This window comes from Alexandromys fortis, unplaced genomic scaffold (genome assembly GCF_014885135.2).
Source record: "Alexandromys fortis isolate MF-2015 unplaced genomic scaffold, M_Fortis_MF-2015_v1.1 scaffold_8_9099976_23576923, whole genome shotgun sequence".
In the NCBI taxonomy this organism is placed as follows: domain Eukaryota; kingdom Metazoa; phylum Chordata; class Mammalia; order Rodentia; family Cricetidae; genus Alexandromys; species Alexandromys fortis.
In genome coordinates, this window is record NW_026067899.1 from 4,550,156 (window position 1) to 4,573,384 (window position 23,229).

At 43.8% G+C, this 23,229-nt stretch overlaps 1 protein-coding gene across 2 annotated transcripts in view; it reads left to right on the top strand.

Moving 5' to 3' along the window:
• Stk39 (serine/threonine kinase 39) overlaps nucleotides 1–23,170 on the top strand; it is a 246,649-nt gene extending 223,479 nt beyond the window's left edge. For both annotated transcript variants that reach the window (XM_050122514.1, XM_050122521.1), the window contains exons 17-18: nucleotides 13,200–13,264; nucleotides 21,643–23,170. In XM_050122514.1, the coding sequence (XP_049978471.1) occupies nucleotides 13,200–13,264; nucleotides 21,643–21,717 (140 nt within the window). In that variant the 3' untranslated portion in view covers nucleotides 21,718–23,170. The remainder of the gene's footprint in view (nucleotides 1–13,199; nucleotides 13,265–21,642) is intronic.
• The last annotated feature ends 59 nt before the right edge of the window (nucleotides 23,171–23,229 follow it).

Consider the following 23,229-nt stretch of genomic DNA (forward strand, 5'->3'; position numbering starts at 1 on the left):
TGTATGCAGAGTCTATGCAGAGCAGACACACACTCACACACAAATATAGACATATATATGACATGAAAGTAGGAGACAGAGAAGTATAAACAGAGGGGAAAGTGATGGAATGGTAAGGGATGGAAGGAAAGGTAATATTACATGTTTCTCTCATATTCAGAGTCTGTGTGTGTATGTGTGTGTGTGTGTGTGCGTGTGTATGTATGAGATAAAAGCAGAAGCAGCTTATCTAGAGAGAAGGGACCAGCAGGGGTACATTGAAGGGATAAATAGCAACGTACAATTGTATATATAGCACAAACCCATTAACTAAAAAATTCAAAGAGGTTAGTCTTCAAGTAGTTGACTAAGTCATTACATCTTTTTGATAGATAATTGTCAAAAGCCAGCTTCAACAAAATTCTCGTATGTTCCAGGGTAAGAGCAAGAGGAAAAGGAACAGAGATATAAGAGAAGTAAAAACAGAAACACAGGACAGCATCAGGAGGGACATACAGTGGATACTGAATCCTGAGTTCACCTGCGTTTATTTTCCATACACTTTAAACCCCAATACAAAATGGGGGGCAGAAGGCAAAAGACTGCTTTAACCTGACACAAAGGACAACCGGAACAGTTACTTGCTTTAATACTTGAGACATCCAGCCATTATTTCCTGAGTAAAGTATTTGATGTTTGGGGCAGGAATATGCAGTGAAACCCATCCTAGACCAAGTATCTTGTGGGCAGCCACTCCATATGTCAAACCAGGAGTACGCTTGAATTCCCTGACCTTTCATCAGGATGGAGTGGATCCACCTCTGTGGGCCATGGCAATGACCAAAACACCCAGCAACCACACTCTAGCTCAGGATATCTTGTTTTGTAGCCACACCACAGCTGTTGCCAACAACTTTGAAAGAGCAAAAGCTCAAACTCTCTGATCTTCAGACCAGGTGGGACAGGCTCACTCTGTGAGTGTCCTGACAGATTATCAGTTTGAATTGATTTTCTTTTATTACCTACCAATTTCGGTTTGGATTCTCATTTCATTGGCTATAGCTTAGTTATTCTTAGCTTTGGGTTTCATTTCCGTCTTCTGTCCCTTCACACCAAGACCGTGTGTATCCTTCCATGGCGGTTTCTTGCAGCAAATAGTTTGGCATACTTCTTTTAAAGGAAAAATAAACAATCTGCATAGGGTTATTATTAAGTCGTATATTCCGATTTTTGTCATTGTGTTGCTATATAAATCATATTTGATTCTCTCCCAATTCTCACTTGCTTATATACTCTTTTAGTGAGATTTATTCTTTCTGTATTAGCTCTTGTGATTGCTTTTGTCTTGTTTTGTCTTTTGTGAGTAGAATTCATTTAAGTCTCGTATTAGTTTTCTTGTTGATATAACAATGTCATTAAGGAGAGAAGGTTTCATTTTGGCCCGCAGTTTGGGGGCGTTGTCCCCTATGATGTGGAGGTCACAGTAGCAGGAGTAGGAGGCAGTGGGTCACACTGCAAGGGGGAGTTGGGAAGCAGAGGGAAGTGAACATTTTTCTTTCTCCTTGTCATTCAGTTCCAGACCCCACCCATGATACTACGCAACTCACTTTTGTGGTAGATCAATGCTCTGTCTTCTATTAAACCTTTCCAGAAACATCCTCATAGAGACAGGTGTAAGTGCGTGGTGACTCAGAATCCAGTCAAGGTCCCAATGAACAGTAATCGCTCCAAGTGTCTTCAGCCATGCTGGTTATGATTCCTTTTCAGTTTTAAGTATTCTGGAAAAGATTTCTTCTTTGATTCTGAAAGATAATTGTGCTGGATATAGTAATCTACGATGACATTTATTTTCCTTCAGCACTTGAATCATATTATTCCATGCCATCTGGCCTATACTTTCCCCTAAGCAATGTGCTATTACTACGATGGCTTTGCTATTTTATTAGTAACATGGCATGTTTCTCTTGCAGCTCTCAGTAATCATCATTTTCCCCCTATTCTTTCAGTACTTAATGTGCGGTGGGAGCAGTTCTTTGCGCTCATTGCCCAGGGATGTAGTGAGTTTCTTCTCTAAAGCTAGCCTGCCGTGCAGGGGGGTCACTTGCAAACCAAACTCTTTATGAATCTACAGCTTAGAGAAACACCAGGTTTCTCCTGTAGCTAGGACATGAGTCTGCTATTAGCATTTAGAGTTCTTGCGGGTCTTGGGCTGCACCTGCATCACCACTTGTATCTGCCTAGCCCTCAGCGTGTTCTGTCTGGCCTGCTCTTCCCGTGCCTGGCACGTCGTTTTATTTCTCTTCTCCCGCCTGGAATCTTCTCATCCTCCTAGTGAATTCTCACCCATCTTTCAAGATTGATAGTTGCCTCCTCTTAGAATCTAACCCATAACCTAACTGGAAGTTTTCCTCCAGCCGGATGAATGCCGTTCTTTGCGCTCCTCCCTTTGTGTTCATGGAAGGAACACAATCGTTTATGAGTAGTCCCTGTGGCACACAAGACAGAGTTTCCACTGCTTGTGCTCTGTCTACTCATATGCAGCAGGAACACCAGCTCCTGACAGCACACTTCATGTGTATCTGTTCAATGGTTGAATGATCATAGTACTCCCATTACAGCCTACACCTACATACAGAAAGGGTGAGAATCCCAACAGGCAGCAGCGTCTCACTGCCTTGCTCCCATCATCTGCGGAGTCAGCCCCCAGCTCAGAGGCAAAGCAGAGCAGCCTTCTTCTGATGCAATCTGAAAGGTCTTGAGAAAATACTCCCTGTTTGGCTGAGACTCCAGATACTAGAAAACAGTAGTGATGGAGGTCCAGAGAGATCTGAGTTTTAAGGTTTTAAGGCTTCATGAGGAACAGTCAAAAAATAAATAAATAAATAAATAAATAAATAAATAAATAAATAACCATGAGAACTGAGCCCAGATGTCACATGGCACAGGACCAAGGCCATATTGCTGGGTTACATGGGTCAGTCTTCTAACAATGAGTACCACCTCCTGAGAGCCCTGATACAGCAATGAAGTGTGAGCATGTTTCCTGCAGTTTCACTGGCATGTCCTAGCTTCTGTAGGATAGGCCACAATTACATAGGATCCACCTCTGGCTTCTCCAGAACATAGAGTAAGTCTGTCTCCACTAAAGCTGGTCTGTTGTAAAGCACAGTCTTGTATCTCAAACTTAATTCCAGCTCCTGAGAGAATGTAAATATTAACAGTAGTAAAATACACCACTGGACTCATTATCGTTTGTGTAATCCAAAATGACTTACATGCATCTTCCGAGAACTGCCTATAGCTTGTCACCCATGAGCCCCGCAGATCTTTCCTGTCATCATTAAATCCTTTTGATAGCAATGATTATATAAAAATATACTTGCAATAAAAAAAAATCACCAGTAAGACTTCCCATAAAAGGCATCATGTAATCTGCATGGGTGTCTAGCTAAGCACCCTTGGCTGGTTTAAGAGGATGGTTTTCTCAGCATCTGATAATAGTGTAGGGGGTAGAGAATATAAAGGGGGGCGGGGGTATAAGCCCAAAGTTGTAGGCTTGATCACATCATCCATTGTTGTGCCCACCTCCATCCCTAAGGGGGAGAGAGCAGCTTCCCGAAGAAGCCTCTCCTCTTGGCAGCCATGCCCCGACTGGCCAGTCTGTCATTTGTTAATTCAGCTGCTGTCTGCTGGTGCCTGGCAGGAGCTGGGTGCTGACCGCTGATAATGGGGAGGACAGATGGGTCTGCTGGCGAGGATCTTCTGCCTGGCTCCTCTGGGCCTTTGGGAAGTAGAAGGTGGCAGTGCGGCCTGCCATGCAGGGAGAGTGCCATGCAGACAGACACACCTCCAGCAGCTGTGCCGGGACTTCACCGGAGCAGCAGTCTGCAAGTGACTGTTGTCTCCTGAAGGAGATGCCGCAGATGCTTCTCAACCAGTTTGTGTCCACCGGATTTTGAGAAGTCCCTAGGGTGCTTAGCTAGACACCCATGCATATTACATGATGCCTTTTATGGGAAGTCTTATTGGTGATTTTTTTTATTGCAAGTATATTTTTATATAATCATTGCTATCAAAAGGATTTAATGCAAAATAAATGGAATTATTAGTTAAGAAAATAAACAGCCAACAACAACTACCAAAAATACTTTCCCAAGAGTCTTCCTTCGTGTTCTGTATAAAGACCAGAGAGGTTTTAATTTCTGCATTTTGTTTGTTGACTTCTAATCACACACTTCTGCCATACACCATTCTGCCAATCGATGATCCGTGTTTCACTTAGTCCCCGGGGTGGGTCTAACCCACGACCCTGACTTGCTGCAGCAGATTTTGGGCAGGGACATTAGCATTAGAGGTTCCTCTCTCTGAAACCCTAACTAAGTTGGCTGCCCTCTGCAGAACCTTCTTTGTGTGCCCCAGCAAGTCATGTGACTAAAGGGAGCCATTTATTCAGCTCAGTTATGTCTCACACTTTACTAAATAAAGTTCAAGTAAGAAGTGTGAAGCCAACTACCACACCCATGCCAGGTTATAGTCCTGTAACAATTAAAGATAATTTATTTTAAAAGTTGAAAGTTAAGCTGAAGATGGAACTTGAAGACCCCCCCCCCGTGCAGTAGTTGATCGGTGTGTTCTGTTTGCTCTTTCATAGTCTGCACACCCTCTCTCCATCTCTTACTCTAGCGACAACAGGAAAGTTGGCGCAAAAATGTCCTACCATTTTACCTCCATTTAGAGATCCCAGACCACATGGCTTGTCTGTTTGTTTATATAATACTAGATCAAAGACAGAGGTGGGGAGCTTCAAGGTTATTAGGAATAGGATGGGGCTGTGATTTGGGGAAGAAATCTAAAGCACTACTCGAGGTGTGATTATTATTATCAAAGAAGTGAATTCAGAGGCTGGAGAGATGGCTCAGGTGTTGAGAGCACTGGCTGTTCTCACAGAGAACCAGAGTTCAGTTCCCAGCACCCACATGGCACCTCACAACTCCAGTTACAGTGCATCTGATGCCCTCTTCAGACCCATATGGGCCCTAGGTGTGGACGTGATGCACAAACTAACATATAGACAAAACACTCAGACACGTAAAATAAACCAGTCTGAAACAAAGTTAATTCAGCTTTACTGCAGTAGATCAAACTGAGAAACTGAGAAGCAGGCATCCTTCTTGAGGCAGTGCTACAATTCAACGAAGGCTGAGCTCTCTGGTGGGAGGCTGGCCACAGGTGTAAGGCAGCTTCTGCCCGGAAGGCTGTGGCCACACACTAAGCGCAGAGTCCTTCTGGCTTCCCTGGGCTTTGTCTGGATGCCAGATGGCACTGCCTCAGTCGACTGCATTGCCTGTAATTTAGGTAGCATTCTTCATATCAGTGTATTCGCTGACTCATTAATTTTAACTTACCCAAAGCTTTTCCTGGCCCAGAAGGCTGAAGCTCAAGCTGTGTGTGGAGAATCCTCCTGGTAAAATACATCAGGGTAAAAGGAGAATGAAGATCAAAGTTCCCTGAAGTTAAACATTACTCTCCATTTTCCGGTGACGCACGGATGCTTGCTCGGCGCCTTTCTGCACCTCTTAGGATTTGACAAGGCTGGAAGGCTAGCCTTTAAACTTATTTCTTGTTCTTGTTTTTACTCAAATCATTATATACACTGGAAGAGGTGGCTGTTTTTCAGTCTTTTGGAGAGACTAGATTGGACAGCAGTTTCTCTGGTTTGAATGGGTTGCACCTGCCTGGGAGTCTTTCCTTTCAATGATTATGACATTGTTATTTCGAGCCCTGGCTGAGGTGTGTGTGTGTGTGTGTGTGTGTGTGTGTGTGTTTATACTATTACTTGTTAGTAGACAGAATAAGGGGTTTGATTGTAATTTTTTACATTTTGTCATTATAATTTATTTTAGTTCATCTGACTCATCTCGCTTTATGCCTTATGCGCACATAGCCCTGCTGGCATTCCCAGAAGTGCGCTCGTGGTGTCGAACTCCTATCTCAGAGTTCAGTCGTCTGGCCTAATTAGATAAGCACTTTCACTTCGCATCGGAGAGCCGAGGAAGCTCTTCTTCGGGCCCCTAGAAATCAAATTTGGATAGATTCCTATGTTGTATCCCTTCTCCCTTTCACGATGTAGTCATTTCCCGGACTTCTTTGTTTAATTCTGCTCAAACTCATGACCTGCACCTCGAAAATCCTGAGCGTAAGAGAACTGAGGTTTCTGAAGCTGGCACAATTGGGGGAGACTTTGAAGGGTGGACAAATGTGTCGAGGCTCTTTGTATAACTGTCTAGATATGTTCTACCCCTTCGCCGTAGGAGCAGGGGAGAAGTTACCCAGGGCACAGGGTGGCTTGTTAAGCTTGTAAGAGTGGTTTGCGTGCCCGTGTGCTCATGTTTTCTGTTTTGGTGGTGGTTTCATAAGTGTGCCCACAAATCCAAAACTCACATTTTCTACTTGAAACGTGTACAGTTTATAGTACAGCAGCTGCACCTCAGTGTGGCTGCGTGAGATGCACAGACATCGTCAGCTCTTAGCTCCTTACACTTGTGTCAGAAATGGTGTTAGGAAACCTTTGGGGTCTGTGGTTAAGACTTCAAAGGGTATGGCCCTGGTGAGGACTTAGAAAAAGCTACATTCCTCTCTTTAAAAGTGTGCCCACAGAGTTTTACCTAAAATTTAGAGGTTTCTAAGGCTAAAAGCACAGACTAAGATACCTATAGAATTCTTCATAGTCTAGGAAGCTGAGGCCAGTTTACTGCGTGCATCCTCCAAGAAGATCCCTGTTGTTTGTCTAAGCAGGTGATTGAATTCTCATGTTGGATGAATTTTCGTTATTCTTGGCAAGTGTGGCTTAGTGATCCTCTTACACGCCATGCTTTTATTTTTATACTTTTTACTTTTTCATCTTAATTCTGGAGAGGAATTTAACTATAGGTATATTGGTCTATCACTACCATTAGCAAAATGAGGTTACAGCGATATTGATTATACAATTTCATTGCTCTGAAAATGAGCAATAATAACATAATGATTATTGGACACTTCTATTACCATTGTTGTCAGCCAGTTCATAAAATTTTACCTTCAACACATTAAACAAAATTCAGGATCAAAATACCAATCTCACAGTTGTATTTTAGAAGGGCAGATTCGATACCAGGCAGTTTTGATTTGTCAAATGATTTCAGATTCTCACCTGCTGCCCAAATAATACCAACTGGAATTTACCTGCACCTTAGGGAGAATCAAGGGTATATGCCTCTGAAATTCATCCTTCTTACATGTAAATAACAAGGTATTCAAGTATGACATACTGCTTCTATAAGCTGATGCTTATAGTATTTGTAAAAATCCTTGAATTTTGTAGAAGTGCTGCATTTTCTCCCCAGGATTTTAGTTTAATTAAATACCATGAAAAGGATTTAATGTAACTGTTTCTTACTTTCCTCCAGTATTTTTTTTTTACCATTTTTGCATTGTCCCAGAATTTTATAGTGGGGGTTGGGGGGTCCCTTCTAAGTTCCACTCATGAGCCAAGCCTTCAGATCTTCCAGAGAGAGAATGAGAGCTGTCGATTTGTGTCCGGTAGGTTGTGTGAGGAGTGTTCGCAAGATTAGCAGCTGTGATCTTCCAGACAGAGAATGAGAGGTGTCGATTTGTGTCTGGTGGGTTATGTGAGGAGTGTTTTCAGGATTAGCAGCTGTGAAGGAATTAAGGCATTCCAACGTGGAAGAATTAAATTGCTCCACCCAAAGAAAAGACCCTCGGCATAAGGAACTTTCAGATCTGGAGGGCTGTAAGACGTGGGGCTTTCTTCCTCTCATGACTGGTCATTGAATGCATGTGGGTTCAGGAAGAGCCCTGGCTGTAGCTAAGCAAGCTCTTTGGCTCTAGGGAGCCCCCAAAGAAAGACTAAGTTTAGAGTCACCTGCTAAGAGTAGCTCCAGAAGATGGGAGGATGGTAGCCTCCATGTCTTCATTGTCATCTGTTCACTGCAAAGGCTGAGGTTGAGATGGAGCGGAAGATCTCAAGTGTAGACCTGATGGAGAGAGAGAAAGAGAGAGAGAGAGAAACTGAAGGAAAATAGCCAGTCTTAAGAAAAAACATAGGTTAACCAGGCAGTGGTGGTGCACACCTTTATTCCCAGCACTTGGGAGGCAGAGGCAGGTGGAGCTCTCTGAGTTCTAGGCCAGCATGATCTACAAGAGCTAGTTCCAGGACAGGCTCCAAAGCTACACAGAGAAACCCTGTCTCGAAAAGCAAAAANCACATAGGTGTTAGTGTTAATATTAATCTGAGAGTCATCTGGGATGACCAAGAGTTCATGCATTTTCATTTGCTTTGGGAAACAAATGGAATATGGTTCAGGAGACAGATTTGTAGAAATACTTCTTAAACAGATTTGTAGAAATTCTTCTTAAACAGATTTATAGAAATTCTTTTAAAATAGGAAGAATTCTGTCTGTAGAAATTCTAATAAAATAGGAAGAATTCTATCTGAAGCTCATGGCCTGAGGTTATTCAGACTCTTGTAGCTCCGACGAAACTTGCATGTACATGATTCTGGGGAGAAAGCCTGCATTGTGTTTACTAAGTGTGGCTCCATGCTAGGACCTCAGAGATCCCTTTGTTGGTTTGTCGTTTTCATGTGTTCAACACAAATTGGTGTTCACTATCAGGCAATGGTGTTGGTTTGTCGTTTTCATGTGTTCAACACAAATTGGTGTTCACTATCAGGCAATGGGAAAATGGCAGGAAACAAGACATTGCTCTTTAAAAGCTCATTCTGAGAATTTCGACCCGTATATGAGATTGCGTACATCCAAAAATAACAACCCATAAATAGGTAGCATGCCTGGCACTGGTGAGTGACACGGAAAGGAAAGAAATCCTGGGTAAAGAGATAGAAAATGAGACTGTTCAGGTGGAGAAGTGTGATGGCACGGCTAGGGGAACGTGTGCAGAAGTTGGAAGAGAGGGGGTCAGCCCGGGGAAGGCCTTTTACTCATGGCCGAGACAGTGACAGGTTCAGGGGTTCTTGCGGGAACCTTCTCTGAATGCTTGAAGTCAATATGGAGGCTGTTGTGAACAGGACAGGCACTGAGAGGGGTGGGGGGAAGAGTGAGGGGCAAGGTCGTCAGGGCTGCAGCTGGAGGCCTGGTCACACGGGCTGTGCCGACTTTGCAGGGGCCACGCTTGATCCTGACCTGGAAAGCTATCACCAGGTCTTAAGCGGTAGTAGTTGGGACATAGTAACGGCTGTAGCTGACAGCCCCCAGAGGCTGATTCTAGGGTCAGAGCTGATTGCAGTGAGACCATCAGCTGGAGGACAGGTAGTAAGGGGGATGATCGCAACCCTATGTGGGGTGTAGCAGTGCGGGTAAGAATTCATCGTGTTCTGTGTGTACGGGTAAGTTTCTAAAATACATCTTTCTGAGAAAGTAAGCGTGTGTCTGGGTTACCAAGGAGTTTTAATCCACCAAGGACATTAGCCACGTGCAGGTGATTTCATCAAGAGCCCGTGGTAAAGACTAGAGCAGAGGAGAGTGGAGTCAGGGCACCATTCCTGGCGAGATTCAGACTAGGAAGTGACGAAAGTGACGCAGGAAAGTTGAGTAGAAGTCAGACCTCAGTAAGAGTCCAGACTCCACTGGGATGACATTATCCAAGTAGGCCTCACATTCTCATTCTGGACCCAGATTCCCACCTACATAATGAGTGTGAAAAACCCGCAGTGAACAGTAAAAACTAAAGGCAAGCCAGCTATGACACCCGCAGCTGCCCAGAGCAGAAAGCACAGATATGTTGGTGCAGTGAATTCCTGGAAGCACTGGAGCCCACAGAGGCAGAGTGAACTCACTCCCCTTCAGGGAGCTCACTCAGCTCTGAGCAAGTGGCCTGGTTTGTTCTAGCTGGGGAATTTAGATTTGGGCATACTGTTCTAAAGTGCATCCCATGAAGTGAAGAACCTGGAAAGGCAGGGGAAATACTGAGATGGATCTCTCACTTCACCTGGATCTGGAATACAGTGGCCACTGTTTTCACATTCGTTTTAGAGTAGCAACCATACTCACCCCCTTTCTCCTTAGAGATGGGGTTACCTGCCCGCCCTCCTTGGCTCTCTTTCTCCCAAAGCATTTTGCCTAGTACTTGGCCAAGTTAAATTAACTCATCCTCACATGAGACTGTTATCAAATACTCTGTTTTCCTGGGAGAGAAGTGCACCTCTTGACTGATTGTTCAGAATGCACTCGCAGGCTATGAGTAGTCCATAAGTCACCATTAATTCTTTAACCATGAAAATATGTAGAATTGGGGAACACAAGGCATCCCTAGAGAAAACTGTCTGGAGAAGGCCTGGATTCATTTACCAAAGAAGTGTATGTATTTGGCCACCTAGATACTGACAGGTTGCCCGGACAGTCCTGTTTCCTTCTTTGTTTAGATCCAGAGGTAACTAGCATGGTTTCCATGTGGGCCATTAATGATGTCACTGCAGTTTCATGAGTCACCGTGCTTGCTATGCCTTATGGCGCATGTTACAAAAGGAAATGGAAATGCAAACTTACTCTTGGTGGAACCCCAAGTCTAAAGTGTGAAGCCAAAGAAAAGAGCAAAGGAGGTGTAAGAGGTACAGCCCTTGGGTCTCAGTGTGTCACTGTTTTCCTGAGACATAGCGACGTTCTTGGGACTGAGTTCAGTGTCCCGGAGAGGAACTAGAAGGTAAACTCAATGAAGAGAATAGTTTTCATGGGAGCCAAAGACCCGAGTTTTATCTTAGGAAGTCCAGAGGGACTTAAATGTAGTTCTTGGCTGAGGAAATGGGCTTTGGAAGCAAGTCTTTGGGAAACTATATATAGAGTCCCTTAAAGACGCAGGTTTGGTGTTTTCTGACATGGGTGAGCAGCCTCAGAATCACAGACAGCCTGCCTGGCTCTCACATACAGCCTGCCTGGCTCTTCCTTCTCTGCTCACGTTCCAGGTAAGGAGCATTTTTATTTTTGAAATCCAGGTGCACAGTCAGGAGAAGGGAGAAAACAGTGACACCCATCTTTTTAATGAGTCTTGCTGCTGGAAGAGAAATTAGCATCACCCTGAATTTTCTGTGATGTCAGTTAAATGAAGGTGTTTTATAGCGCTTTACAACAAATTAGAATCAACCAAATTGGAAATAAGCCTAGCAGCTGGGTTAAGTAATCAGGTAAGTGGCCAGTTTTGCTATTTTTGCTCCGAGCCGAAGACAGAATTTGAATTTCTAATGTCCCAGAGGAATGGGATTCACTCGTGGGGAGCCTGGGTCCTAGGGAGATTGTTTCAAGTGCTGGCAGGAGGCACATGCCCGCTTTGGAGTTGGTGTACAACCTGCTAGCCACTCCCCCGGAAGTTGGCCCTGGTGCACACGTTTGTACAGAGGAGGACACAGAGCCGTGTGTTTGGCAGAACGTTAGAGAGCAGCCTGGGAATAGATGTCCCAGAACAAAGCAGTAAATCACCCACATTAGCCAAGAGAGCCCGATGAAAGGAGCAAAATTCCTGTGACAACTTTACAGCCTCTCGTGATATCACCCAATCAGTGCGGCTATTAGACCGTCTTTACGTCTTAAGAACACAAGCGGCCGTCTTCCCTCTCTGCAATTTGTGTATAGTCAGAGTGTCCTGACATAGTAAACACTGCCTTTCTTTGGTAGGCCGTGGTTTGGAGCAGGGAATCTCTCCGTGAGCCAGTAGTTCTTAGGCAAATGACTGATGATTTTAGTATTTAGAATCTGTTCATGAAACGCAATGAGGCCAGCCTCATGGGTGTCAGGGGCCTGGGCTGTGACTAGGAGGTGTGTACTTTGGGTCCAGTCGCCTGTGCTAACCAAAGGAAAGAGAAAGAGAGCGGGGGGGGGGGGGGGGGGGGGGGGGGGGGGCTGTAGAGGGGAGTGGGCGTGGGTAAAAATGAAACCTCATTGCTCAGAATGGAACTTGCGAGAGGGCAGTAAATGCCAATAAAATTATGCTTATAATTGTGATTTATAAAGATAAATAGGCCATATCAAGTTGGCCATGTTCACTTTGCCCTCCTTTATAGCTAACAGATTAAATGAAATAAATCTGCAAAAAATTCTCATATCTGGGTTGATTCCTGTGTGTCGACCACAAAGAAAAACAAAATTTTCACATATTCCCTTCTGTCTTTTGCTTGAAACTCGTCGTGTGTTTCTATGTCTTCTCAAAGTCTCGGGTTTCAAAAAATTCAGAAAAAATTTAGATAACCAGCAGCTGAATCAACTGATAGTTTTTCTCATGACATAAATATGACCTGCCCCTATTGTTTTGATTTTTGTTCTGGTAGGAACCTCTTTCCAAAGGCTCCAACTTGACTCTCAGCAGTTTATCTTCGAAGTTTGGATGTAAAAAGGCAGCTTTCAATTTCCATCTTCTCCGCTTTTTGATAATTCTGCTCCTGAGTAGTGCTTCAAGTTCATTGGGCAGCTGGGAGAAAACCCGCCCTCTACCACAGATATCCCAGAGCTCTTAGGGACCAGGGCAACCTCTGATGGATCGGCTGACACAGATTAGATCTTCAGGGCTGAGCACTGCACGGACAGCCTCCCTCCGTGCGTTGACCCTGGTCCACTAACTCAGGTGTTCAAGGTGACACATCACCATAGAGACGGATGGATCCCTGTGCCCTGAAAGCACAATGACCTGCCTGAGTTGGAAAGGTCATCGGTCATCTGCCGTGTTGGGCAGCGTGATAAAAAACGGGTGCAGAGACTTGCGTGGATTTATAGGCCAAGAGCTCCAAGCTGCTAACTGCTTGTTTCCCAGAGGCGTTTATAACAAGCCCCTCCTCTTCCGCACCGCCCTCTCCAGGCTAATAATTTTCTTAGTAATGAGTTTTTAGAGAAAGCAACCAGTTGAGGCTCAGGAGCTGCTATCAGTTTTACTTCCCATTAGAAAGTAATTTCAAATTTTATTACAGGAAATGCAGGGTTGATGGACAGTGATTAATCCAGATGCTCACAGATAGGCGGGGACAGAAATGATATAAATGGGCTCAGAAAGTGTCTGTATGAAAGCAATTTGGTCATTTATGTGAACTTTGTAATGCCTGTGAAAGAAATGATTTTGCAGTTTATTGCATCATTAGTCAAATTTTCCAAATCATCGATGTGAAAATCCAGCGTTATTAGAAGTAACGTGGACACTGTTTCTCTGTGTTTCTGTTTTGCAGTGGCTGCTAATTTACAGAAGATTGTAGATGACCCCAAAGCTTTAAAAACCTTGACATTTAAGTTGGTAAGTGGGAAGGTGGGAACAGAAGTAATGTTTTTGTCATGCCGATACCCGTGGAGAAAATCACATCATCTCATACCTATAATTTTGTTGCTGCTAGATTTGGGGAGGATCACATTTTGTATTCATTAGTTGCCTCTGCCACATTGGGAACGTTTTTCTGACCATGACTGGAAACCCTTGCTTGGTGAATGTGGGTCTTTCATCTCTCATCATACCATTGACTGTGAGTGACCCTCTGAAACTCTCGAAGCCTGTGGGTACCATTTTGCTCCATAATCTCTCTGCATTGCACCCTAACCATACAAACAAAATTAAGCTGAATTCAAAGCACCCGTACAGAAGATTTCCTGGGTGAAAGCAGGCAGTTCTAATCTTTAAAAATAGAGGCTGATCATTGTGTAAATGGTTCAGGTAATTGGAAACATTGCAGAACAGCCCACTGAAGGCTAGTGAAAAGATACAGCATTCCTTCCCCACCCTGAAATCGTGCCATCACAGTTTTGTAAAGACTAGATGTTCTAACAGTTTTTATGCAGGAGCATATTGTAAATCTAAGTAGAGGTGGCTGCAGGACATGGAACAGTAGGCATTCTGGGGCTGTCTATGAGAAGCAAGAGTGTAGGAAGTCAAGGTCATGAAGACTGATACATCTCCAAGAAATTTTAGCAAGCAGCGTATTCAGGCAGAATAAATGTACGTAAATTAATCTCATCAAGGGCCAGTCAGAATGCCACAAGCAACTTAAGCCCTAGAGGACCAACATGTGACGACGCACAGCTAATACTGATGGCCTGCCTTTGTTGTTGTTCCTGGTGAAAATCCAGTGGAAATTCTGCATGGCCACAACCGCGTCATGAATAACCGCAGTAAATGAGAGCCTGGTGTTAATGAAATGTCTCTGCCTTGCTTCTCATAGCATTTCAGAGAGCTAGGAAGTGCGATCAAATAAAAACATAAGGGTGCTCACAGGGTAGGTCTGGTAAGATTAGAACGCTGTATTCATTAGGGAGCATACACTCCCAGACAGAGAACTTAGCTTTAGGGCTGTCTACTATCTCACTTCTAAGGTGTTTGAAATTTACCTGCAATTTGTGAATGTGTTTTATTCATATGAGAAACTGTACCCCGTGTCAGCATTTCAGCCTCTTCTGAATATCCTTATTGGGGTGAGGAACTGTCTGAAGAACATTTCCCTCATTTTGGATGTCTGGAGAGAGACGGTCACTTGAAACTTTCGTGCCGATCCATCCCCAGCAAGTGTGAACTTCCTTCCTGCCTATAAAATAGCAGTGACAGCATCCCTCAGGAAAGGTGTCTTAGAAACAGTAGGAGCAGCTGTGCTCTCCCATCTCTTCTTCTGGTGAGCTCTTGGGCTTTCTGGATTCTCTCTCTGTTCTCTCTCATGTGCTCAGCACCTCAGTAAGAGACACTGCTCTGCTTCCGAGGCCTTTCTTCCGGACAACAGTTCCTCAGTGCCCAGGTCTACATGCAGAACCACAGCTCTAGCCAGAGTAACCTTTCTGTAGTTCCAGAGTGCTGTGAGGACGTGAGTGGCTCCCTTCCTTCCTCTTCTCAAGCCCTCATCCCTGATCATCACGCAGAAGCCTTATCCAATCTCATGCCCTGTGCACCGGCTACACTTCCTTCTGCTGCCCAGATTCTTTTCATCTTGGAAGTCTGAGGCCTGGGTCACATAGTAGATGTTGCAGATTCAACTGTGGTCTAGGTCAGAGCCCGTGTTTAGAATACTGTGTTCCCTTTCAGAGACACTCCCCCCCCAAGCCCGTGCGTTCATGGATTTCTCTGCAGATTCTCCTTCTGTGTGTCTGGAGGTGTTTGCTCTGCTTGAAATGGACTCTGTACCTTCAGGACTGAGCAGTGCTGCACAGAAGAATCTGGAAGCCAATCCCCTGCCTCAGATAGACAGGAAGCAGTGTGGGTACTCTCAAAAAAAGAAAGTGATAGTGTTTCTTCCAGCCGTAGCTAAATCAAACCAATCTCAAGAATGACCTTCTGTTCCTGTCTTCGCTCTCTACCCAGTTCTTGTTAAGGCCTGAGTGGTTTCTTTGTTGTTATCAGCAGCCAGCCAGTTTAAGACCCACTCCACAGAGCTAAGTTGAACCACGGGTAGCTAGATGAAACTCAGGGATTCAGATGCATTGGCCTTCATTCATTAATTTGGCTATTTTATTTGAAGAATAAAAGATCAAAGCATCTCGGCAGTGGTGTTCCTCATGGCTGCTGCTGCTGTCCAAGGTCCTTTCATCTCTCTGCTGTTTACCATGACTCTAGTCCTTAGGAAGATGCCAGGGGCTGCGAATTGCCTGGAGAACAAAGGGCTTAACCACCTTGCTTCTTTCCCTTGCTGAACTCATGGACCCCTACGGTCCTTTAAAAAGCCCCGACGCCCAGGTCGCTGACCAGGTTTTCTGCTTGTGCAGTCCAGGCTTGTAGAACTTGGAGGGCACTCCTTAATGTATAGAATGCCAGCTGGAAGCACTCTTTCTATAGGTTGATCAGCTGCATTTCACTACCACCATTACCACCACAGCTTGGTTCACCTTCCATTCTTACCTTGTGTTTCTAATCACTTAGGAAACCAGTAGTATAAATGCCAAAGTTGGTGCCTGCCTTTTGTCGTTAACACTCATGAAGTAGAGGCAGGCAGGCAGACATCTGTGAGTTCAAGGTGAATTAGGGGCTGCAGTAAGACTCTTATCTCATAAATAATTATAAGCAAACAAATGGCCCTTATCTCATAAATATGAAGGAAGGAAGGGAGGGAGGGAGGGAGGAAGGAAGGAAGGAAGGAAGGAAGGAAGGAAGGAAGGAAGGAAGGAAGGAAGGAAGTTGGGTTTTACTTTTGTTCAGTAAGATCTTTAACCTTCTTTGACACGTATGGTTTCCCTGTTGTCATGGCCTGGGCTGGGGACCAGCTTCTTCTCTTCTTTTAAGGGAGTGCTTCAGCCAGGAGGCCATTTGTGCTTCAGTGTTTCAGCATCCTGTGTCCCTGAGTTTGACACAGCCACGCTGCCTTAGAATGGTTATTTTTTTAATTGGCCACCCCGTGGTTCCGTAATGTGGGTGAATTTTGCTGCTTTCCATGTGGAATTTTAAAAATTGCGTTAGTGAAAACGTGAATAAGGTATGTTTAATTTGCCCTTGAAAAAAACATAAATTGGAGTGCATGTAATTAGCATCCAGTTGGTCCCCATTTACAGGAGCAGTGTAGATCTTCGTTGCGGAAATATAATGCCATCATGCACATCGCAGATAGAGATCTCCTAAGCATTTTGATGATTAATAACTAAGGGGCTTATTTCCAGAGGGTCTCAGCTTAGGACTACTTGACTGCATTATTTACTGAAATGCAGGTAAAGTGAAGTCAGAAACAGTGAAAACTGTTGAGAGTTTTGAGTTTTTCCCCTTTTTGGAGGAGGACAAGTGTGAGATCAGAGGGACTCGCCTACTCTGATGGCCCACGTGGCAGCCCCCGTTTCTTGCTGAGACTGTCCAATCCAAATGTCGACCTGATAGAGACCACAGAGGTGGCTTTCAGAGCTTCATATTCTGCAGTAACATGTTCTAACTTCCTTCTTTCTTGAAGTGAACGTACAAAGTAGTAGGTTTCATTATAATATACTCATATGCATGTATCAATACAGTCTCTTTTTTATTAATCACCCTCTGCCGCTGCTTTCTCTTTACCCTCTCATTTATTTCTGTTTTGGTTTCATGTTTGTGTCTCTGTCCAGCATTGTCTCCCACTGCCATGTGTGCATGTATGTGTGTGTGTGTCTGTGTGTGTGTGTGTGTGTATATACATACATAGATACATACACTGTGCATAGAAGAGAAAGCATGGTGTTTGGTGTTTGTCTTCCTGAAATTGGCTGTTGTGAATAAAGTATCAGTGGACTTGGATGTGCGAGTATCTCTGTGGTATGTTGGCTTACTGTCATATGGTATCTACCAGGAGTATTATAGATGGGTAATATGGTAATTCTAAGGCACGTATGTTTGGATTCTGAGTCCCCAGTGGGTAGGAGTAGTTGAGAAATACGAATGGTGTATTCTTATTGGTAGAGGTGTGTTGGGGGGTGGGCTTTAAAAGCCTTCCATCATTTCTGGTATGTTCTCTCTCCCTCTTGCTTGTTGAGTGTTCCCGTCTCCACGTCTTTGTCCTGCTCTCATGGCCTCTAACCCTCTGAAACTAGAAGCCCACTAAATGCTTCTATAATAAGCTGGCTTCTTGGCCATGGTGGTTTTTTTTTTTTTTCACAGCAATAGAAAACGAAGACAAAAACCCGTCCCCAACCCCGGTGCTGGTTTCTGCACTGGCTACACAGGTTTTCTTTCAAGTGCATGAGGGTTGTTCTTTCCCTGTATCCTTGCCCACGCTTACTCTTGTTTGTTTCCTTGATGCTGGCCATTGTAACTGTGGTGAGATAAAATCTCAAAGCAGTTTTAATTAGCATTTTCTTAATGATTAAGGATGTTTAACATTTTTCAAATATCTATTGACTGGTTTGAGGTTTTGTTATTTAGCTTTTATCGTTGTTTGTGTATTCTGGATATGAATCCTTGTCTAATGCATAATTAGCAGTTTATCTATCCCCATTCTGCCTGATGTCTCTTCAGTCCCGTAATTGCTTGCTGTGCAAAGATTAATTTTGTAGAATCCACTTGTCAGTTCCTTAAACCTCATTTGGAAGCTGCGGTGCACTTAGTGTGTAGATAGGCATCCGAGAGTCCCCGTGACCCTTCAGAAGGATTCCGGATGTCACAACACTTTCAGTCCCTACGAAGATGGCATTGCATTGCCTTTTCCACTTTGTTGATCTTGGTACAAAAGTCATGATAGATAAATCTCACGATGTTGCCATAAATCAGGACAGACGCTTCAATCCAGACTTCTAGTTACATCTCATCCCTGCAAAACGTCGAGTCAGTTTCACTTAGGACTGCTCCTAATGAGGCGTGGAGCAGTTCTGGTTTTATTAAGGTTTCAACTTGAGGACGTGTCCATTTAATATTGTGTGTAATGAAATGGGGCCTATCATTCCTTTGGTATGCAGCGGAAGTACAGCGAGGGGCTTTGGGAAAAGCCCTCATGAATAGCTGATCGTCAGCCAAGACTCTCATCACCCCCCCCCCACCCATAAGAAACCATTTTTACTAAAAATACCTGACAGACTGTTGCCAGATTCAGCCATTTTAACAGACTTTTCTTTTAATGATAACAGTAAGATTGACACTTTAAAACCCGACAGTATTTGTAGTCGGTAATAAATTGGAATTTTCCAATGGAAAGGGGATTTTGGAGCACTTGTATCTACTGCTATATGGCAGTCCCCTCGCACCCAGCGGCTTTTCCCACGAGATTGCTGGTGGACCATATCAATGAGTACGGTTTGTTTACACTGGGTAACATTCATATCGTGTCGTGGAATAACCTTTAGAAGATCTATAAAACTGACGGCGCTTAAAAATCATACACAGATCAGAATGCATTCAAAGGGCAAAGGGGACCGATGGGTTTCGGTGGAATGTTGTGCGGAAAGTTCAGTGCTCCTGTTTCCGACTCCGTGCTGTAGGTAACCTTTCAGAGTCACCACTGGGAAATTCTCGATATCGTAGCAGACAGTGTTTGGAAAAGCTCCTGAAAACACTCCCCTTTTTTATGTGAAGCCGGGTTTGACTCCATGTACTTCAGAGTGAGCGGCATAGAGTCATAGAACAATCCCAGAGGTGTGGGTGAGAATCCAGCTGGCATCTCCAAGCCAGTTGTTAGAGAAGTTTGCAGAGTCCTTTCAGTCGTCCCAGGGTTCTGTTATTGCTGCTGATTCTTTGTGGGGGGTGGTGGGAGGCTGTTGTTTCTCAGGAAGATTTTAATTTATGTTGCCATGGAATTAGTTCATTATTGGTTTTCATGAACTAGTCAGTAAGCAAATTATTTTAGAATTGTGTTTTAATTTGTAAGATAATATAATAAGTATAAGCTACACAAACATGTTTTGAATGTAAGTTCTCTTACTTCTGGGACCAGAACACAGAGCCTCATGTATGAGTATGAGAGGGCCCTCTGAGACATAGCCTCAGACATTACTTTGAAATATTTAAACAGCATATTTTAATAATGTCAAAATATTTTTTCATTTTTCTCAGTTTTAATTTCTGAGGCAGTCAGACTGTACAATCAAAGTTTCTGACGTAAACATATTTTTGGAGTCTTTAGTCATCTTTTCTAACAGTAAGCGTGCCGTTGAGTCCTACCAGAGTGAAGACCGTTTCCTGACAGGGCTGTGGTCCCTTGACTCGTGAGTGTTGGACCATGGTCTCTTTGGTGCTTTGCAGATTAAGAAAGAATGAGATGAGCTGAGTACCACCTGGATTAGGGGCAGCGGCTACATGGAAGGTGCCTGCATCTTAGAGAAGACCAGGATAAGGCCAAGGCACAGCGTGGGAATTCGGGAAGAGTCCCTGTGGGTGCCCGCGATAACTAAGGACCCACTACTAAACTGTCCCTACCAGGATGAAAGGACTTCATAGTTCTATTTTCTTTGAAGTCAGCTCAACCGTTGTGCATATTTTGGTTGCATTCATCCTCGTTTCACCAAATTTTGCCATTCTTTTGGTCCTATCTCTAAGGAGCTCTGAAGCTCTTGACGGGCTTCGCCGGCCAGCTGGTCATTTTGTCACCAGCTGTGGCAGTAGCTTTTCCTCAGTTGCTGTCACTCGCCTGCTTACTAAACCCATGGTTTCTGCTGCCAGTCAGGGAAATTAAGAAAGAGGTTCATGGCAGGCAGGGAAGAAGAGGGAACGTGTCAGGGACAGGAGAAGGAACAGCCTTAATGGAGCAGGGAAATAAGGGGTGGGCGTGCTTCAGTCCCCAAGTGACAAATGTCACCAGGAAGTGTGCTGAACCGCCTGCTGTGCTGCACTTCAGGAAGAGAGGAGAAGCAGAGACTGGAAACTGTCCTTCACTGAGTGGCTCAGCTGTCAGGGGGTTAGAGGCGTCATTGGACAGGCACAACCTTGGTTCTTTGCTGTAAATGCTGCCTGATTTTACCTGCCGTCAAGGCACTGATTTGGCATCAGCATAATTTACCCTGAACGTTATGTTAGAGACAGTTGGTTAAATGTCTTCAAACATCTAAAATATAATTGACTGTGTTCTTACTTAATGAAAAATGATACACTCGACAAAGGCAGGTTTCATGTACTGCTGTTTGAACATTGTACACACAGAGTCGACGCTTAGCAGGTTAAAGGGTGGTGTTTGCAAAGGGGTTTAAGAAACTGTTGTTAGTTGAAATCATTTAGCAGGTTTAACTCGGTGGTAGAGTGATTGCCTTGCAAGCACAAGGGCCTGGGTTCAATCTTCTGCTCCTAGGGGAGGGGAAAGAATGCCTGAAATCATTTAACATGAATTGAGCCTAGGAATTTTTATGTAACCCTTTGATAATCATTCATCAACCTCCTCCCCTTAGCATTTCTGTAACCCCCAGTTCTGATCAGTGTATTATAAAGTGAAGATGAAACTTAAAAACAGTGATTTCCTCCCACCATGTGTGTGTGTGTGTATATGTAAATGTATGTATGTTTGCCTATGCGAATGGGCACATGTACTTATACCCATACATGTATATGTATGAATAAAAGAAATGAATGGGGGTGAAAGTAACAAGTTAGGGTTAATGAAATGATCCCACTAACCAGTGGCTTATTATCAATATCTTCTGATCTTAAAGTAATAGAGATAATAAAGTTTTGACACACTATGATTTGGGCTAACTTAACGTGATTAAAATGTGTTAAAATAATAGGAATAAAATTTGACTGAAGGAAAGGATTCTGTCACAATACACTGTTAGTCATCTTTTGCTGAAACAAAACGTAGCTTAAGAGGAGAAAGTGTTTACTTTTGCTAACAGATTTGAAGGTTCCTGTCTGTTATTGGTAAGTCCCATTCGTTGATCTAGGCCCGTGGTGGGGTAGCATATCATACTGGTCATGTGAACCCCTTGTCATACGACCAGGAAACAAATAGTAGGGAGAAGTGGGCTGGAATCTCACTTTCCCTTTTTAAAGGCACCTTCCCAAGCACCTAAGAGGTCCCACTTCGGGAACTGAGGCGGGTAGAATAGGAATTTCCTCCCTGTGTCTAGGTGGGCACAGGACTGTTGTGATGGATAGCGATCTCACCCCACCTCTGCTGTTTGATTTCTCAGAACGTTTATCACCCAGCAACCGGTCATTCCCTGATGCGGTCCTTGGGGTCTCTTCTTAAAGAGGAGCCGGTGACCCGGAGTGGATCGTCCCTCACACAAGCAGGGTTCTGAATCCAGCCCTGATGGTTTCTTCTTCCTCCCCAGGCTTCTGGCTGTGATGGGGCGGAGATTCCTGACGAAGTGAAGCTGATCGGGTTTGCTCAGTTGAGTGTGAGCTGATGGACGTCCCTTGCTGTCACCCTCATCTATCACGGCCCTCCCCTTCCAGCCCCCTCTTTGCCTCCTTCCCCCCTACCCCCTCGCTCCCAATTCCCAACAAATAAGAAGATTGTGAAGAGGCTGGCTTCGATGAAGTGGGATAAAAAAAAATTTTTTTAAAAACTTGTAGCACTCTGAGTTCTGCTTTATTCTCCAGCAATCCACAGTATGAGAACGGGCGAATGCTACAGCTGCACAGATGTTGCTGATTTCCTTCCAGAAAGCTGTGTAATATCCCTAGCAGTCCACCTGGCTAGCCCATGCGTGAGGCATCTGAAACACACTCAGGTGGTCCTGTCTCTTGGTAACAAAAGGAGTGTTCTCTCTGAAGCCCTTTTGCCTTCTATTGTATTTCTGTTTAATACTTTAATTGTACATCTGACAATACTGCCTCTTTTATGTTGTACTTAGAAATTAATATACTTATAAAATTAAGATTTATTAGCCAAACTTGAATTCTAGTTTTAAAACTGACTGTGAATTTTATTTTTCATATATTTATGCTTTCCACGCCTTAGCAATGAGGGAAACCGTTTGGGTTATACGCTTCTTGCAGTTGATCTCTCGTTATTTAAACCAACTTTCCAGGTCGATCTTTGGAGTATTTGTAACTTCTAATTTCTGAAATGACCGAATTAAGGATTTGGATGTTTGCGCTTTCAGTTTGTTTGCCTAAAATCCAGTTCATAATCCAGTTTGTCTCATGGGAGAGGGAGGTGCCTTGCAAAAAATTTTCATAGTACGAATGTGCCTGAGGCTGCTTTACTCTGGAATTGTCTCAGATCTAAAATCTGCACTACATGAGGTGGCATACTTAAATTTTGCTTCATCAGGACATTTAGGATACTGTAAACATGTTGCCGTTCTGTTAGATTACTGTCTATCCCCCTTTCTCTGATTCGGCTCTCCTGTGGTGATGGGATTTGATATTTTTAAGGTGATAAAAGGGACACCACCAGAATTGGAGTTCTACTTGAAACTCCGCGTCATACACAGCTTGTGTGAAAAACAAGAGAAAGGGTTTTGTGCAATGACAAAAAGTTAAACTTGCTGTAAACGTTCACAAATAAATATTTCCAACCCAAGAACCTTCTGCTTGACTATGTATTCTGAACCTAGTAAACCTTAGGATTTTCAAATTTGGAGTCTACACCTTCAAGGAGGTGGTCTCCCGGGAAGGTACCATTGCTCTTTCCTAGCTAACCCTAGATACGGCAGCTCTTCAATGTACTTTAAAGGCAAATATATATTACTAAGGGAAGAAGTTATTTATAATCACCTTGTCATAATTGTTAAGGTGTTCTAGAACCATTTGCATACGATTTAATGTAATTCCATTCCATTCTATTGTTTACACAACTACTCAAAGATGACTGCAAAGGTAAAGGAAAATAAAAGTGTATTGCACAGTGCAGTTGTGTCTCCTCCTTTCCGTTCCTCCTCCAGCTACCATCTGCATCTCTGCAGTGCAGG